General features: G+C 42.3%; 1 protein-coding gene across 3 annotated transcripts in view; it reads left to right on the plus strand.

Annotated features, from left to right (window-relative positions):
• Positions 1–7,244: 7,244 nt before the first annotated feature.
• Positions 7,245–16,081, plus strand: part of Ric1 (RIC1 homolog, RAB6A GEF complex partner 1) — a 99,199-nt gene continuing 90,362 nt past the window's right edge. For 2 of the 3 annotated variants that reach the window (XM_006231255.5, XM_006231256.5), the window contains exon 1: positions 7,445–7,588. In XM_006231255.5, coding sequence (XP_006231317.1) covers positions 7,445–7,588 — 144 coding nt within the window. 3 annotated transcript variants of the gene reach the window in all.

Consider the following 16,081-nt stretch of genomic DNA (forward strand, 5'->3'; position numbering starts at 1 on the left):
TTTTCTTTCCTAGAGATAAAGCTGGGTGTAGTTGGCTGGATCCTGTAGTCATAGCATTTGGGGGTGAAGGCAGGAATAGAGTCAGTCTGGGGTTGGCCTAGGCTACATAGCAAGACCCTGACACAAGTAAGCAAATGACCAAAAGTGAGGAAGGAGGGGAATTAACTTTCTCTTTCACTTGCTTAGGATAAACAATAGCTTTTTTTTTTTTTACTTATCTTGTACTTTGTGCTAATGTCCCTTCCCCAAAAATCTCATTTGCTTATTAAGTATAAGCCTAATTAATTATAAGCCTCATTAAGACTTATTAATATGCTTCTCTGCCTTTATGGTACACTAGTGGTGCCAAGTAATATTTAACTGTGATTCATGAGTAGTAATGGGGACAAAGTAGCAACTATATATAAGTCAGTTCCAGGTCTACTGTTTGATACTGATAGTTTCACTTTTACAGTGAATCTGCCAGTATTCCCTACATTTGCACCCTGGGGGAGAAGCCCAGGTGATCACCGTGTACGTGACTTGCACCCAGACAAGAGTACATGTGAAGAAATCACCCTTGGACCCAGCAAGCAGCTTTCTGACATGGCAAGATTATGCTGCATATCTAAGGAAGCAGATTAGAGACCAGCTGACGGGGGAGCATTACCCTCCTGGTGCCCCTTCCCTGGTCAATCACCAAAGCAGTCTTCTGTTCATGTGTGTGAGTGTTTCCCCTGCAGGGATGTCTGTGTACCACAAGCATGTTTGTGCCCATGATGGCCAGATAATGGTGTTTGATTCCCTGGAAATGGATGGAGTTAGATGGCTGTGAACCACTTTGTGGATGCTGGGAATTGGACTTGGGTCCTCGAAGAACAGCAAGTGCTCCCAGCTACTGAGCTATCTTTCAAGCCCCCACTGAAATAGATGTCAACACAAGGCTATTGGGAAGTGTTGGAACTCAGTCCTGTCCTGTGAGAATTCTAAGTGCTTGTGAGAAAACTCCAAGAGAACAAGAGTTATGTGACCTCAGTTTCTTCAAAACACAAGATTGTTCTTGTAATGTGTTTCCATGTTCCTCCCAGGCATAGCAGATAGGAGGGAGTTACTTCCGATGTTGTTACTGGTACGCCTCTGTGGAAAAAGATGGTTTTGCCATGTGTGGCATGTCCTTGTAATTGAACATCTTACTCAGTGTGTGTCTTCCCAACCCTCGGAGTATACATTGCCTGATGCTCTGAATAAAGTTAGCTATCGCATGAGGCTTTAGCCTGCTTCACTTACCAGCTCCATTCTCTTAAGCTCCATTGCCTCTAGAAGCAGTAACTACGTAGTTCCAGAAATCAGGGACCTGAGGTCAGCTATAAGAGAGTGGGGACCCTTACAGAAGCAGGTGAGCGAGAACAATGGAGCAGAAGCCAGGGAAGGCAGGCCCTGCCTTGTGTCAAGGTTGTGCATCGTTTCTAAATGAAGGAGGAGCACGATTATAATCTCTGGTTCCCACAAGAAGGAACTGAGTCCGAATGAATATTGAAGAGGCAACAATAACAAAGGGAAGAGGTCCCCATTCAATTTTGGGGGCAGTTGGTGTGATGGTTTGTATATGCTTAGCCTAGGGAGTGGCACTCTTAGATGTGGCCTTATTGGAGTAGGTGTGTCACCGTGGGCGTGGGCTTTAAGACCCTCACCCTAGCTGCCTGGAAGTCAGTCTTCCACTAGCAGCCGTCAGGTGAAGATGTAGAACTCTCAGCTCTGCCTGTATCCTGCCTACCTGGATGCTTCCATGTTCCTGCCATGATGATAATAGATTGAATCTCTGAACATGTAAGCCAGCCCCAATTAAATGTTGTACTTTATAAGAGTGGCCTTGGTCATGGTGTCTGTTCATAGCAGTAAAACCCTAACTAAGACAGTTGGGCATTGATTTGTACTGTTATTACTGTCTTCAGTAAGATGGGGATATTAATCACGACAAAGGCATGGCTAATTCTTTGAATGAATATAAACTTGATGGTCAAACCTTAAAATTGATTTTAAAAAAAAAAAGGCAACACAGGAGGTTTTTCCCTGTGCAGGCAAGGTAAAGTAGAAATGACACCACCTATGCCTGCCACAGTTTTTGCTGGAGCACAGAAATACTTACCTTCCGTTGCTTGAACAAGACACTGAAACATGAGATGAAGAATTTTATATTCAGTCTAATACTGAATTCTCTCCACTTTTTGATAAGAGCCTATGAGAAAGCTAACTTTACATAGGCACGCTAGGGCCTGGCAGGGAAAAGAGACTTGTTTATCACTTCCTCCCTGGCCTCCTAAGATATGCTTGGTGTTTCCAGTGCAATTCCAGCAAAATCAAAGTGCTTATCTGCACTAAACAATCTACTTAAAACTCTAGGAGAGATGGTGTTGAACTGTCCTGCCTATCTTAAGAGGCAAGAAAAGAACTACAGCTACTTGAATCCAGACTAAAAGAAGCATTTGTGTATCCAATGGATCCTTGACTGACTTTGCGCTTACTTATGTTCTAAATTGTCTCCCACGGGTAGTATACCACAAGGCAACAAACCTTGGAACATATATATTTACATCAGAAGGCCATAACTGGTTACTAACTGCTTACCTTACACTTCTTACTCAGTAAATCTGGGGAGGACCTGATGTTATTATATAGGTTTGATCTTTACTGCAATACATTATCCTTAATAATCCACTTTTAAAAAGCATTACAGATCCCTATGGGTTTTCAAAGTTCATTTGAAGATTACTGTGGAAGGAGAGGAAGTCATTCTCCGGCTGGAAAACTATGCGATTTTTCTCATAGGAATTGAATTTGTGATCACAAAAATGGTCCAACCTTCTCCCATACTTATTTTTATTGATGCTCATCTAACGGAATAGGAGGGACTCATGGTCCAGATAGTCATCAACTTATTAATACTTTTTTCAGCCCAACAGGTGGAACTGGCTGTTCTGATTCATCTATTTTGGTTAATTCATAGCCCCCTAAATATAATTTCAGATTCTGCCTATGTTATAGGATTGTCTCCAGCAGTAAACTCATTCTCGTGCACATGCTAACCTCCCTGCTTTCACTGCAGAAATGAGCTGGTGCATTAACCTGTCCTATTTTTACTTCTACAGAAGAAACTGGGGAGGGGTATGTGTCTGTCACTGCAGATGGATCCTACTGAAACATTATGGTTCCTCTTCGATTCCTTCAGCCCTGGGCCATCAAGTTGGACAGTAAGGGGTGAGGAGACGGCGGCAGCCATCAGAAAGATAGCAAATTCCCAGCTAAAGGGCAAAAGGAGATATCAACCATACCATCAGAGATCAAGCCTGCCTACGTGGGGCCAAGTTAAGATCCTATGTACCAGGGGAGAAGTTACTTTACTAATGATTGGTGTTCATGCCTGGACCTTGGGACCATAATAGACTCATTCATCCATCGATGAAGGGATGGTTTAATTTTTCCTTGAGATTTAAATAACTTCCTATTTGCATGGGACATCATAACATGCATCCTATTAAAGGCAGATATGGGCTTATGTTCTACAAGATACTAGAACTACTAATCCTATGCGTCTCATTTTAAGCTAGTCTCTAGATTTTTTTCTGATCAATATAATAATGCAATGTACTGGGCATAGTTTGGATCTCTGTTCTTGGTGGCAGAGAACCACACACAATGCTTTCACTGTTCTAACAAAACCTGCTTGCTTATAGGACACTCAGGCATCAAATGACATTTAGGTTTATCTACATCTCAAATCAGAACCACTCTGCATAATGTGCTATTAAAAAATGAAAAGGTGGAGGTGCTGGAACACAGTTCGAGAATGCGAGTGGCTAGTGCCTGTGAGAAAACAAGAGTCTGTGACCTGTTTTGTTTTGTTTTGTTTTTTCACAACACAGAATTGTCCTTGGAATGTGTTTTCATGTTCCTCCCAGGTGTAGCAGACAGGAGTGTTTACTTCCACTGTTATTCCTATGACTCTATGGAAAAAAATGTTTTTGCCATATGTCTTGTCCTTGTGATGAACACCTTACTCATGTGAGTCTTCCTAACCCTCAGAGTATAAACTACCTGATGCTCTGAATAAAGTTGGCTATTGCACGAGACTTTCGTCTGCTTCTTTTTTGGGCTCCACTCTCCCAGGTTCATGCTGCCAACTACAGCAGTGATCAGGGAAGCTTTTGGCCTTTGGCAGTCTGTCCAGACCACGAATCACTCAGCCTACAGCTGGAATTAATTTCAGAGCTCCAGGTCGAATCTGAATCTTTCCCCTATGCTGTAATATTTTCAATTAAATCTCTGGCAAAAATTGAAACATAAAGTGGAGAGAATAACACAATGAATTCCCAAGAATTCATCATCCAGCTTGAGTAGCCTCAGAGCGATCCTGTTTCATGTCTATTACTTACTTTCTCATGTACCCTGATCACTTCCATGTTGTTTTAAAGCAAAACGCACCTCAGTTACCAGTCCGCAGGAAGTACAAGTAGTGAGTCCGTCCCAGAAGCAAGTGCGAGTGGTACAGTGTGGTAAAACAGATGCTAAGGCGTAATGAAGAGCCACAAACCCATCGGTGCTTAGCATCTTATGGGGGACCCCAGACAGTACAAGTGGGATGCTTAAAACCAAAATCTATCTGTGGCTTTGTCTCAGAAGCCTGGGACTACATGCGAATACACAGAGCCTACTTTTAATCCGGTCACTAATTATTTTCTACTAATCCTTCTCTCGGTACTCTTGAGCCAGTGCCTGAAACTCCACATTACTGTATTGCTGTCTTTGATTTGCCAGTGGTGCACAGCCCTACTTGAAGCAAGTCAAATGGAACATTTCAACCATTAACAAGGTTACTATTTATAAATAGTCTTATTACGCAAGTAACATGAATTCCTTAAACATAATTTAGATACAAAAAAAGCCCAAAGGAAATATATCAAATGCCTACACTTAAAGGGATTTTAAAAACATCAATATTTTGTTATATTCTTTCTTTTTGTTAAAACGTGTTTTTTTCATAAGCATAGAATATTTTATAAAATATGTGTAAACCATTTCTATTACTTCATAATACAGTTAACATACTTTTATTTATGACATTTTCCAACATAATTTTATTTTTATAAAATATGCCATCCTAAGTAAAGACAGCTCTATTTTTTGGAGGAAATCTATATTTTTCTTCTGTGGTGTATCACGTGTGTAAGAGTGTGTTTATTGGGGGTCGGGGATTTAGCTCAGTGGTCCTAGCAAGCGCAAGGCTCTGGGTTCGGTCCCCAGCTCCAAAGGGGGGGGAAAAAGTGTGTGTTTATTTACCCATTAGGTCAGGCTGGCTTGGACTTTATAATTCTTGTGTTCTTCTTTCAAGTACAGGGATTGCAGGAGTATTAGAGTTCTCTAGAAGAACAGAACTTATAGAATGAATCTATATCTGTCCATCCATCCATCCATCCATCCATCCATCCATCCATCCATCCATCTATCCGAGATTCATTAGAATGCAGGCTGCCAAGAGAAGCTGTAGCCTAGATTCCTACCTCAGAAGATCCAGATTAGAAGTGGGTCTTCCAACTTCAAATGCCTTAATAAAAAAAAAAAAAAAAAATCCCTCACACATGTACCCAGCCACTTCAATTTTAATTCCAGATGTAGTCAAAAGCTGACCACCAAGGATAGCCAATACAATAGGTTTCCATAATGCCTGGCTTATGAGGTATATTTTAAAGCTAAAACGTGTCTCCCTAGAAAATAATATAGTGCACACACCATATAGTGGCACTAGTCTTTATGGAAATTGTATCGACCTATCCTCCAATACAGTTTATAGACACATGTGTTTCCACGCACTCTGATCAAGAATATTCCTTATAAGGAAAAAGTTAAGGGCTGGAAAGATGGCTCAGCGGTTAAGAGCACTGGCTGCTCTTCCAGAGGTCCTGAGTTCAATTCCCAGCAACCACATGGTGGCTCACAACCATCTGTAATGGGATTTGACGCCTTCTTCTGGTGTGTCTGAAGACAGCTACAGTGTACTCATATACATACAATAAACAAGTCTTTAAAAAAAAAGTTAAGTTTGATAGATAGAAAAAATAGTATTTTTTCATCTAAAAAATACTGTCCAGGGGCTGGGGATTTAGCTCAGTGGTAGAGCGCTTACCTAGGAAGCGCAAGGCCCTGGGTTCGGTCCCCAGCTCCGAAAAAAAGAACCAAAAAAAAAAAAAAAAAATACTGTCCAGGTCTGCCCTGCTTAAGACATTCCAGGGATGCTGTGGTGGCCTATAGGACACACCAGGACAGTCTCTAGGAGACCCTTTGGGCACAAAAGGCTGGTGAGCAGTGTGGCATATCTTTAGTCAACTTCTAGGAAAAGCAAGTGTTAAAACAATTACGGAAAGTTACATTGTTATAAAACTCCGGATTGTTACTGTTTGTTGCTGTTCCTTTTAAACATTGAAAAAGTAACAAAAAGCTGTAGCTATTTTTAAGGTTCCAGGTCCAAAAGTTGAGCAACTCACGCGCGCACACGCGCTCTCTCTCTCTCCAGTCTGCTCCAACTCAAAAACTAAGCCCATTTCTTTCCCAGAACAGTTTCCTGGGGCTGCAAAAGGCACCATCTGGCTTCGTCTAGCATTAATAACTGCTAGACAGGCAGACAGATGCAAACTGAATTATAAATGTATACTGTACTAGGCGTAGAACTCCTGAAGACAAGACTGAAGCACTTTTGGGCTACGCAGTTTGGTGACTGAATTAAAGAGCCTGCGTAGAATGTAAGCTCTGTGAGGCCAGGGACATCAGCAGCTCTCACTTTAAACCGCAGCACACAAAAGATCTGTCGGTACAGACTCGAACCCCAACCTTGGAGTCCAAGAGACCCAGCTCCAAGCTCAGCCCGGGTGTCACGTGACACGCGCTCCGCTCGGCCCGCCCCTTTCAGCCCGGGAGGTCGCGCCAATCCAGGGGAAGTGTTAGTGGGCCCGGCCGCTCCGGCTATCACTGACTGAGCCTGTCGCCTCATTCCGGTCTCCAGCTCCACGGTCCAGGTCGCCAGCAAGGCGGACCGAGCAGTCAACATCGAGCCCAGAGGCCTGCGTTCCGACGCGGGGCGGTCTGAGGGAGCCGGGCGGAGCCTCAGGAGCCTCCCCGCGCCGTGCGGCGTGCTGACGCGAGCAGCGAGCGGGGCGGGCCGGCCTGGGCTCCTCCCGCCGCGGGCCCACTGGCCGCCCGCCTCCCCCACCCTCGGCCGGTCAGCGTCCGAGACTGCGTCGCGCAGCATCGCGTCGGCCCGGCCCGGCCCGGCCCCCGGGCAGATGCCCCGAGTTGCCGCTGTCGCCGCCGCCGACTCGGCCGGTGGCGGTGTGGGAGGTGGGCGCCTGGCCCGGGGCCGCCGAGCGTGACAGACGCGGCCGGGGCCGCCGGGGACTGTCGGGGCCGCGCGCGGACCATGTATTTCCTGAGCGGCTGGCCCAAGAGGCTGCTCTGCGCGCCGCGGAGCCCGGCCGAGGCGCCGCTCCACGTCCAGTCTGACCCTCGGAGAGCGTTCTTCGCCGTGCTGGCCCCGGCCCGCCTCAGCATCTGGTACAGCCGAGTAAGTAGGCGCCGCCGTCCCGACTTCCCCCGAGCGGCCCCTGTCCGGTCCGGACTTCTCCCGAGAGGCCCGGATCTAGTCCCCACTCTTCCCCGAGCGACCCTGGCCCCGTCCTGACTCCCTCCGAACGACCACCGTCCGGTCCCGACTAACCCCGGGCGACCCCGGAACCGTCCCGATTGCCCCCAAGTGACCCTGGAACTGGCGCGTCTACCGCCGAGCGACCCCTGACCGCTTCCGACTTTCCCCGAGCGACCCAGGCCAGTCGGGACTCCCTCCGGGCGACGGTGGTCCGGTCCCAACTACGCCGGAACCACCTCCGCTGGTCCTGCCTTTCCCCGAGCGACCCTCGCCCTCGGGATGGAGCCACGCGCCGGCAGTCTCCACAGCACCCCGGTCCCCGCGTGGCACCCACAGCCGCGCGCCAGGCCCGGAGCTCCCCTGGCCGAGCCCAGACCTGCCTGCCTCTCTGTCCCCATTGCCGCCGAGCCGATCTGTTGGAACGTCCCCCAGCACTCCCGGCAGCTGTGGGGTCCCAGCTTCCCCCTGTTTTAAAGGTCGTTGTTTAGTGGAGTTCCGGAAAGCCTGTTGGTCTTTACCCAGTGTCAGAATTTAGAGTCCTGTTGTGTGTGAACTGATTTCTAAAAACTTAAGACTTGTTGAGTTTGAGTGTAGATGTCTGGTAACTTAGCTCCGGGTCTTCCCTCATACATCACGGACTCCAGACCTTTCCTTGGCTGCTCTTGGACTCTGGAGAGCTGCTGGGATAGTGGAGAGCCGAGGAGCTCACATCTGTCTGCGCAGCACCTGGAAATAATAAGGCTTGGGGAGAGCATGGGGTCAGAATTCTTTGCTTTCAGTCCTGGCGTTTTTGTTTTTTTTTTCCCTCCAGTGTCTTGAGTTTTGAGTAGATAAGAGAATTAACTTGAGAAGTGAGGGGTGAGTGGGCTAGCCCCCGTCCGGTCTTTGTTGCGCCTGAATATCTGTCTGTAAAAATTACAGAAGTCTGAGTTTAAGATTGCCCCCTCCCCATTCAAAGAGACAGTACTAATCGATGTCAGTGTGGTGGTCTTCTTGAAAAGAGACTAGAGGTTGGTTGACCTTGCCCTTGCTAGATAATATGAAACACTGGTTTTGGTTCGGTTAAACCCTTTAGATCTCTGCTTATTACCACGGAGTGCTGATAATGCCCTTGACTGTCCTCACACACAGCTGTGGTAAAACCGATGCTAGAATTTAAGTAATTTAGGTTTCTCTTTTACTGTTACCTAGTTAGGCTGTAAATCAGACTATTTGTCACTAGGTTTTGGCTGACCTAATTAATTTTCAGAAAGGTATCAGAAAACCGCAGGCTACTAAACAGTTACAACATCAGCAATATGATACTCAGATCTGTGCTTAATTAAAAATTTAAATATAGAGAGGGGGAGAAAAAATTTAAATATGTGTGTTATATATACAAGTTGGTATCTAAGTGAGATCCATTTTCAACATATGTGGCAGTTGAACAACTTTTATTTAGTGTAACTATTTAAAGTTAATAGTTGTTTGGAAGAGCATAGTTAGAAGTTGAATTTTACATTGTTTTCTAATTTTAGTAGTTTTGTTTGAATCTAACACTTTGTAAAACCTAACATTTTAATTATTTTAACCTCAAAAGATACAAATCTGATTTATGTAAGTTTGGCATGGTAGGCCAGATCACTTTCTTTCCCCTCACCTCCCCCTGAAAGGAACATTAAGATGAGTCTCAGTTGTCTTAGGGACATTGTGGTGTGTGTTAGATGCAGTGTTATGGAATTTGAGCATCCCCTACTCATTTCCTTCAAACTCCCTCTCTATACACTCCTGAGTTTCACGAAAGTATTTTGGTTACTACTGATCTCTAGTGTGTAGAACTTAGAATTTTACATACATACAAAACAACACATCACACATAGGGAAATAAAACTTTTTCAGAGGGTAGATTTCAGGGAATATATGGGTTCAGAGGCATGAAGTGATGTGAATTTCTAGACTACCGTAGGGAGCCTAAGAGCACTCTAGATTTACATGCTGGTTAACCTGAAACTCTGAGCACAAGCCTTGCTACTTAAAAAATCAGGCTTAAATGAGCAGATTCTAAGGTCTGATTATGTGACTAGGTGAGTGGGGAACAGTGCCAGGCTCTACCTGCCAAATCTTCTCTTGAGATATATGCTTGTAGCTTTTCTTACCCTGTGAGAACATTCAATTTAATTTTCTCATTTCCAAACTTTACAACGCAGTGTTTAGGTGACAAAAGCAAAACTATCTCTAGGTAAATCAAAGAGGCTATCACTTATACCCATAATTTGGAATGGATTGGTTTAAAATATCTTCATTGAGAATATGAGTGTTGATTTTATTCATTTATTTTATTTTTTAAACTGTTAAGTTCTAAAGGGATCTACAGAGTTGAAGTAAAATGTTACTTTAGGACATTTGAAGGCAGAGAGACTGACTAAAACAGAGAAGAATAATTAGATTTTGCTTGTTTGAAATTTTGTTAGTACTCAGTAAAGTAAAGATGCATAAGAAAAAAGTAGTTTTAAAAGAGAAAACCGGGGGCTGGAGAGATGGCTGAGCACTGACTGCTCTTCCCGGGGTCCTGAGTTCAATTCCTAGCAACCACATGGTGGCTCACAACCGTTTGTAATGGGATCTGATGCCCTCTTCTGGTGTGTCTGAAGATAGATACAGCGTGCTCACATAAAATAAATAAATAAATAAATCTTTAAAAAAAGAGAGCGAGAAAACTGACTTTGTGAAAGAAATGTGTGTTTAGTCTCAACTGGTTATTTGCTTGTCCGAAAAAGTTGCTATATGTGAAATTTTGGTTACCCATGAGACTATGGGAACAGACTAAAATCTCTAAAAATAACAGTACATTTTATGGGTCTTCTAGTAAACTTTTATGAACCACTTATAGCTAGCTACCTTTATTATGTACTAAATTGTTATTTGGCATTCCAGTGTTTTAGAGTCATATCTGTCCAGAGTAATTTTTTAGCCAAATTTGAAAGACACATGTTAGTGCTGTTTGGTTTGTTTACAAACAAATATTTCTATAGATATCCACTTCACTTTTTGATAATTAAAATAGCACATTTCATCACTAAATTGGGTTTATTGCTTGGTTTTCAGTGTGATGTTGTAGTAGAGGTTTGCCCTTTGGACACTGTTACTCTAATTCAGGGTTCTGAAACCTAGGCCAGGGGCCAGCCAGGCCTGAACCCATGGCTCAGTGGGAAGAGTGTTCTGTCCCTAGTCACATAGTAATAGGAGAGAGTCACTCCTGCAGGTCATTCTCACCCTCATGCTTAGACCATGCATGTGTGCCTGCACACCCACACATAAACCCACTAAATAAATAAACAAACAAACAAGTAAATAATTAAAAAACCTACCGAAGTCTATAATAGTGTTACCTATACTTTTTGAAGCCCTTTTAAATGGCTGTTTTTGTTTGTTTGTTTGTTTATTTGTTTTTAAATATTTAGAATGTGGCTTGGTGGCTCCCTCCTGTCATCCAAGTACTTGAGATTGGGAGATGAGGCAGGAAATGCTGTGAATTTGAGGTCAGCCTGGGCTAGCTAAGACCTTGTCAAAGAAAAGGAAGGAGGGTGGGCTGGAAGCACGAGGTAAGTGAAAAACAAAAGAAAGAAAGATTTAGAATATATGTTAGGATGAGGCGATAGAGGTGGGGCTTCATGGATGGGACAGTATATTTCTACGAGAGTATTGTAGGATTCAGCTTTGGGGTTATAGCTGCTCCCTGAGGTGAGCATTGTTAGAGGTGAACTGCGTTTTGTAGTACAACGAGGACCGTGGATGCTCTTTTAGTAGACTCCTTAACTGTAACTATGAACGACTGTATATGTGAACCTTAAAATACTTAGGATGTTTCCATTCTGAATTAGATATGTACTCATCTAAATTTTCAGGTCACTGATTTCAAAACATTTAAATTACTTTCAGAAGTTTTTGAATAATAATTGGAAAAGATAGCATAAATAGCAACACATGAAAGCAATGACGATGCCTACTACATAGAGAAAATATTTTGCCCCATGAGGTGTGTTAATGTGATTCATGAAAGCCTTCTGTTGTTTTTTCTGAGACAGAGTTTCACTATGTATCACTGGCTGAACTGGAACTCACCATCACACCCAGAGAATGAAAGTCTTTTGAGTTACCACTGTGGGTTGCTAATAAAAAGTTAAGTTGGCAAATCACCACTATCTCATATATAATGTATTTGAGTATCCCTGAGCAGAAACTTGTATTTCTGTTTATGGGTGCTAATAGTGAAAAATCCCTGTTAATGTGTACATGGAAAGCACAGTAAAGGAGATGTCTCAAGAACCAAGCTGTAAGTACATAATTAGCTGCATTCCTCAGGAGGGCTGTTTAATTTCTATCTCCTCTTTTCTAACAGTCACATTTCAGCTCTATTCTGTTACTGCCTTCAGAGACCTTCCTTATAAATCCACATGTCTGAAAGTCTTCTAGGGTTCACTTTTTGTTAAAGAATAAAGTTCAAACTTCTTACTTTGATATGCGAGCCACTCCTGTCCTGGAATGTTCTCTTACCTCATGTCTGATTATTAGTATATTACCTATCCTTCAGCTTCTGTTGCAATACCTCTTTCTCTGTGAGTCATCGTTACCTGCCATAACTGGAAGGGTTCATATATTGATGAAGTACTGTTTTGGGGTTTTTTCCTCCTAGCTTTATTGAAGTATATATATGACAAAAATTGTAATACTTATGAGATATGGTAAAATGTTTTATATACATGTGTAGTGATAGCTGTAATCAGGCTAGTAAGCATGGCCACCACCTCATATAGTTCTTTTATGTGTGATGGAAACACTTAAGATCTACCTCTGGCTATAGAAATAGCTTGGTTGTTATAAGCTCTTGGAGGGGACCCAGGCTCAGTAAATGTGCTGATGATGCTCTCTTTTGATCTCTATGGGCATAGGGTGCCCATATATACATACATGTAGGCACACACTCATACGTATTAAAAAGTCTCTTGGGCCTCTCTGACCTACACACACATATTATAGCACATGCATGGTCCCCGCCCAACATACATATTACTATTGTATAATGATGATGATGATGATGATGATCAAATTTCAAGTGTGTATGTATATATATACATATATGTATACACACACACACACACACACACACACACACACACACACACACACAGTAGCTTATGCAGTGTGTGCCATCCTCTGTCCGAATAGTATTTAACGTTATTTCCTTAAAAGTTCATCCATGTTGTACTAAGTATCAGGATGTCCTTTAATATCCCATTGTATCCACACCACATTTCCTTTATCAGTTCCCTGTGGACAATCACTTAGGTCGTTTCCACATTGTGGTGACTGGGGTAATGACATAGGCATACAGATAACTTTAAAATACTGATTTCAATTCCTTCTATTGTACATGTTTGGAGTGATACCATATCTGTGCTTAAGTGTGCACACAGACAGGTACTAAAAAAATAGGATTATGAAACTATCTGGTTCTTTAAAAAAAATTGTAAAGGATACCCCATATGGTTTTCTGTAGTTGCTGTATCAGTCACAGTCTCGCCAGTTTCCAGAAGTTCCTTTTTCTAAATCCTCCCAACACTTGACTTCTTGGTGATAACCATCCTAACAGGTACAGAAGCGGTCTTACAGCTTTGATGTGCATTTCCCTGCTAATTAGCAATACTGAGTACCTATTGGCCTACTGGCTGCTTTTACTGAATTTTGTTGGGGGTGGGGGGATGTCAGGTCAGGCATCGCTGATCTATGTGTTTTTCTTCTTGCTGTTGACTTTATGAATTGCTGAGTGCCTTGCACCTGCACTTGGTGCGTGCTTTCTCCCTTTGCACAGGTTGACTTCTCAGTTTATCAGCTGTTTGCCTTGCTGGTTGGGAGCTTTGTAGATTCATGTACTCCCACTGTTTATTTGTGCTTTGGTTCTTTGCTTTTGGTGCCATCCAAAGCGTTTTACCAAGACTAGTATCAGGGGGCTTTCCCTCCATTTTCATCAGGATATTGGTTGTTTCAGGCCCTGTGTTTAAGCCTCCAGTTTGCCCCGACTTGACCTTTGTGGATAAGTGTTTGATCTTTTCCATTTGGATAGCTAGTTTTCCTGGCACCATTTGTTGAAAAGGTGCTTTCCCTTTTGTTCAGTCTTAGAGTCTTTATCAATGGTGAGGTGACAGTGCATGGGATTGTTAGGATGGGGTGCTTGGTTTCTCTGTAGGGGTTCTCTTCTGTTCCATTGGTCTCCGTGGCTTGCTTCTGTCTGGATATAGTGCTGTCTTGATTGTTGTAGCTATACACTATACTGTGAAACCAGGTAGTGTGAATGAAGCATTGTTTTTCTTTTGATTGCTTTCACACTATTTGGTCTTTGAGTTCTCTATGAATTTTAAGATTGCTCTGTAAATTTCTATGAAACATATCATTGGAATTTTAATAGTGATTGTATGGATAGTATATGCCTTTAAACAATGTCAATTCGTCGTCCATGAGCATGGGATCTCTTTCCATTTGTGCCATGCTTAGGGTCTTACATTTCAGTGTAATCTGGTCACTTACATTTATATACTATTTTACTCTCGGATGCTGTCTATAAACAGGATTGCTTTCTTAGGTTTTCTTTCAGTTTGTTTTTAGTGTAAGGAAACAATGGTTTGTTTTGTTTGTTTGTTTTGTTTGTTTTTTGCTGTCTGTCCACTGATTCTATCTACTACTTGCCATTTATTCTTTTAACTTTATTTGCTATATATTTAATAAACTCATTCATTACAAAACAAACAAAAGAAACAATGGTTTTGTGCATTTTTTTTTTTATCTTGTAACCATACTGACTTGTGTACTTATTTTTAGTTGCGGAATCTTTAGGGTTTTCTGTATTGAGCTTCTTCCTTGGACTTCTGCTTTTGTTATAAATTTTACACTTATGCTTTATTTTTAAAACTATCTCATTTCTTACTAGCCAGGGTGTCTTGAACACAGTACAAGCCTTAAATTCTGGCTGCTTAAGGTGCTGCTTTCGAGCAAGGGTACTTTCTCACTTTTGCCCACATTAGGTTGCTTTGGGGGGGGGGGTAATATTATTTCTTAGATTTCCTTGTTGTCTAAAGGAAGGTTAGTCTAATTATATTTCTTTGCCATTACCTGGTTATTTTCATGGAAAAGAATTTTGTATATTTTTACTTTTTCCGTTTTTGATAGTGTGAGCTCTTACCTAAACCTTCCTCTTATTTAATTAGTACTTTAGACTATCGGCATGATTTATTATTATTTGGCCAAGTTTCCGTGAATCTTATGTGACTGGAAATATTTGGAAACCACAGATATCAAAAATATTTGGTACTTATAGTGTTAAGGCTGAAAAATCACTGTTGCATTTGAGATCTTCTGATAGTTAGTCCAATATTACATAGCAAGAGGGCTCTTTTGCTTAAACATTACTTTTTTTTTTTTTTTAAAGAAAATTCCCTATAATCAATGTATCAGTCAGGCCATTTCTCTATTGTTCCTTCTTTGGGTACTGCTTACCCATATTCCTTCAAATGTTGCACTGAAGTCTGTCTTGTCTGTGTTTTCCATTATTGTATTGCTTGGAGCCTTCATGCTACCAAACAGTGATATGAATATGAAAATGAGAATTGAAGAGCTGCCCAAATGCATTATTATTATATTGTTTAGAATGTGATTGTGTGCTACACTATCTCCCTGGATTCCTACTTACATGTATTGTGTTTTTCCAAAGTAGTTTAAAAACTTTATAAAGTTATAATTTTGGTAGTTTTTATTATGTTCTATCTTGTAACCTTTAATAGATATTGACTGAAATCTTTGTGCTTTTTATTTTAAAACTAAATTTATTTATATTGCCAGGGCCTCTCTCAATAACTTCCTTTCATATTACATTTGGTGCAACCAGTGACACACACACACACACACACACACACACACACACCCCGGCACATACACACACCAGTGATTATTATAGAAAGTCCACATTACCTTAGTGTTCCTGCTTGCCATCCTGCATTCTATGGGTTTGGAGGTTTGAGTCCTTGTCGGGAAGGCCTGTTGCTTTGGCGTCGGTGGAGAAATCACACAGGACTACATGGCAGAGGAAGCCACTCCCCTCGTGGCAGCCCAGAAGGGGAAGGAAAGGCAGAAAGGACAGACTATTGTCCTAATATCTTTTTTCAAGGGCATGCCCCAGTGACTAATTGCATTCCTTAAGCCAGCCCTACTTTCTCCTACTCCCCAGTAGCATCAGGTTTTGGGAACCAAGCCTAAAACACCTAGGTCTTTGGGGAACAATATGACCCAGACCATAACAGACAAAATGTTTGCTGCAGTAGGTAATCCTCAGTGGTTTATGTATCTACTCATTTCCTTCTCCCAGCCCTCATGATTCCTATTTAA

The sequence above is a fragment of the Rattus norvegicus genome, chromosome 1 (genome assembly GCF_036323735.1).
Source record: "Rattus norvegicus strain BN/NHsdMcwi chromosome 1, GRCr8, whole genome shotgun sequence".
NCBI classification, from domain to species: domain Eukaryota; kingdom Metazoa; phylum Chordata; class Mammalia; order Rodentia; family Muridae; genus Rattus; species Rattus norvegicus.